Source organism: Mirounga leonina, unplaced genomic scaffold (genome assembly GCF_011800145.1).
Source record: "Mirounga leonina isolate KUSES-001 unplaced genomic scaffold, KU_Mleo_1.0 Mir_127, whole genome shotgun sequence".
In the NCBI taxonomy this organism is placed as follows: domain Eukaryota; kingdom Metazoa; phylum Chordata; class Mammalia; order Carnivora; family Phocidae; genus Mirounga; species Mirounga leonina.
Genome location: NW_023270316.1, coordinates 489558 through 492111, shown reverse-complemented (window position 1 = coordinate 492111; position 2554 = coordinate 489558). Strand labels below are relative to the sequence as shown.

General features: G+C 62.4%; 1 protein-coding gene across 1 annotated transcript in view; it reads left to right on the top strand.

Annotated features, from left to right (window-relative positions):
- GRK1 (G protein-coupled receptor kinase 1) overlaps positions 1-1940 on the top strand; it is a 13466-nt gene extending 11526 nt beyond the window's left edge. The window contains exons 6-7 of the mRNA XM_035002921.1: positions 252-453; positions 1426-1940. Of these exons, the coding sequence (XP_034858812.1) occupies positions 252-453; positions 1426-1724 (501 nt within the window). The 3' untranslated portion in view covers positions 1725-1940. The remainder of the gene's footprint in view (positions 1-251; positions 454-1425) is intronic.
- Positions 1941-2554: the final 614 nt, after the last annotated feature.

The window sequence follows — 2554 nt, the reverse complement described above, 5'->3', positions numbered from 1 at the left end:
TCTGCCCCTCACCTCCACCATCACCTCCACAGACCACCTCTGCCCCCACCTCCGCCCCTCACCACCACCCCTCACCTCCGCTGTCACCTCCACCTGCCACCTCTGCTCCCACCTGCACCCCTCACCTCCATCCCTCACCTCCACCCACCACCTCCGCCCGGTGTCTTCCCGGGAGGTGGGCAGGCCGAGCCGGGCACAGACCTCTGTGGGCTCAGCGGGCTTCACGTGACGTGGCGTATCCTGCTGTGTAGGTGGAGAACAAGGAGCTCAAGCAGAGGATCCTCTCCGAGGTGGTCAAGTACCCGGACAAGTTCAGCCAGGCCAGCAAGGACTTCTGCGAGGCACTGCTGGAGAAGGACCCCGAGAAGCGCCTGGGGTTCAGAGACGGGACGTGTGATGGGCTCCGCGCCAACCCCCTCTTCAAGGACATTAACTGGAGACAGCTCGAGGCTGGTACGTCCACATGTCTTTGGACCTGGGGGGCTGTGGGGGAGGCGGGTCCATCGGGAGGTCCTTGCGCTCCACAATACCAGTAGAGCTCCCCGCCAGCCACCCTCCTGCCCCCGAGTAACCCCCTGTCTCCACGTCCTGTCGCCCCACGCCCCAGGCCTGGGTGTTAACATACAGGTTTCTTGGGCTGGTGGAGGCTGGGTGGGATGCGTGGGGGGCATGCTGCTTATCTTTGAACTGAGGATCCAAACCCGCTGCTGTGAATTTCTATGCCTGTACTTTTAAGGAGCCCCTGACCCGAGATTGTGCAGATTTCCTCCAGCTGTCTGCTCGGGAGAAACTTGTTCATTCAACCAGCCTGTGTTGTCAGGTGTTGCGTGCGGAACGCTGCACACAGATGCGTGTGTGTGGACATGGCCCCACCCCCAGAGCCTACAGGAGGCCGTGTGAACACGGGATTACCCGCAGGGGCCTGAGGAGAGAAGTTACACTTGCAGGGAAGGGGCTCTGCTGGGGAAGCCGGGAGCCGGAGAGGCTGGGGCCAGGGTGGGTCCCAAGGCCACTGCACGGGTCTGGCAGGATGCTCAGCCCAGGACCCGCATGGAAGGGAAGGGCACTAGGGCCGATGGGGATCACGTGGCACCAGGGCTCCTGAGCAGGTTGGGAGAGAAGCCAGCTTTTGAAAGAAAACAGGGAGCTCAGTCCACGAGGTGTCCCACCTGCAGATGATGAAGCCCCCGGGGAGGCCGGTGTGAGGACGCGGGTCAGACCACGCCATCCTTCGCGATGGGCCCCTGGGGAAGTGCATCCAGCCTGGAAGCTAAGGCCCTTGCGTCTTGCTCAGCGGGCCATGGGGCACCTGGAGACCTTTCTTGAGCCACCGGGACACCCTGGGCTGGGCAGCCCTGCTCACTGAGCACATGGCTGTTCCCTTCCATTCACGTGTTGTACATCCTGTGCTCTGTCTCCTCACAGGGATGCTGACACCTCCCTTTGTCCCGGACTCCAGGACGGTCTATGCCAAGAACATCCAGGACGTGGGCACCTTCTCCACCGTCAAGGGCGTGACCTTCGACAAAGTCGATACGGAGTTCTTCCAGGAATTCGCGACTGGCAACTGCCCCATTCCCTGGCAGGAGGAGATGATCGAGACGGGCGTGTTCGCGGAGCTGAATGTGTGGCGCTCTGATGGGCAGATGCCCGACGACATGAAGGGGGTTGCTGTGGAGGGGGCAGCCCCGGCGTCCAAGTCAGGGATGTGTCTGGTTTCCTAAATGTGCAGGAAAAGGGAGCTCTGTGGCCTGCAGGGAGAGCTCTGTGAGAGCACCCGTGTGAGTCGCTGGGTGCCCACAGCACTGTCAGGGGACAGGCAAGGAGTGGACAGGAGTCCAGCCCGTAAATAGTCCACTTCCTTTGCCCCATTCACTCAGACATAACAGTGGTTCCCAGATGGACTAGAGTGCCACGCACAGCTCAAGGACTCTTGTCGGCATCCCAGCCAGCAGCGGTGTCGGCTGCCGGGGTGAAGGGCTGCTCATACCAGAGGATGCTCCGTGTGTGTTTCCAGAGCCCTGCCCTCAGTGGGAGGCCTTCTCCTGGCTGGCTCGGGTTGGCAAACCATGGCCCGTGGGCTCGCGGCCACCAGCAGAGAGGCCTGGGTTGTGCCCAGCTTCTGGCCCCCGAGCCGGTCACCATCTACATGCTGGTGATGCTGGGATCTGCCAGGTGCTGAATGGCGCAGGCTCCAAGGGGTTGCCTTGCCTGGGGGGTGGGGAGAGTGACCACAGCAGTCTCCCCCTTGGCTTCTCTTTGTCCTGAGAACATCTCCAGCTGATGGCACCTGGCCCCGAAGCTGCCCACCTCCTGGGCAGACAGGTGTGCGGGAATTCTCTGTCCACCCCGAGCACCTGCTTACCACGTGACTCTGCCTCCCGGCAAAGCCCTTTCTCAAGCTCCTCTCCTGGGCAAGCTTGGGGCAGGCCGGCTGATGGCTGGGGACAGGCCGTCTCCGGATCCCCACCGGCAACAGCGCCTACAGTGGGGTCCTAACCCTTACACAGTGTGCCCTCCCTCTGGCCTGAAGCCCCAAGGCACCATCCTCACC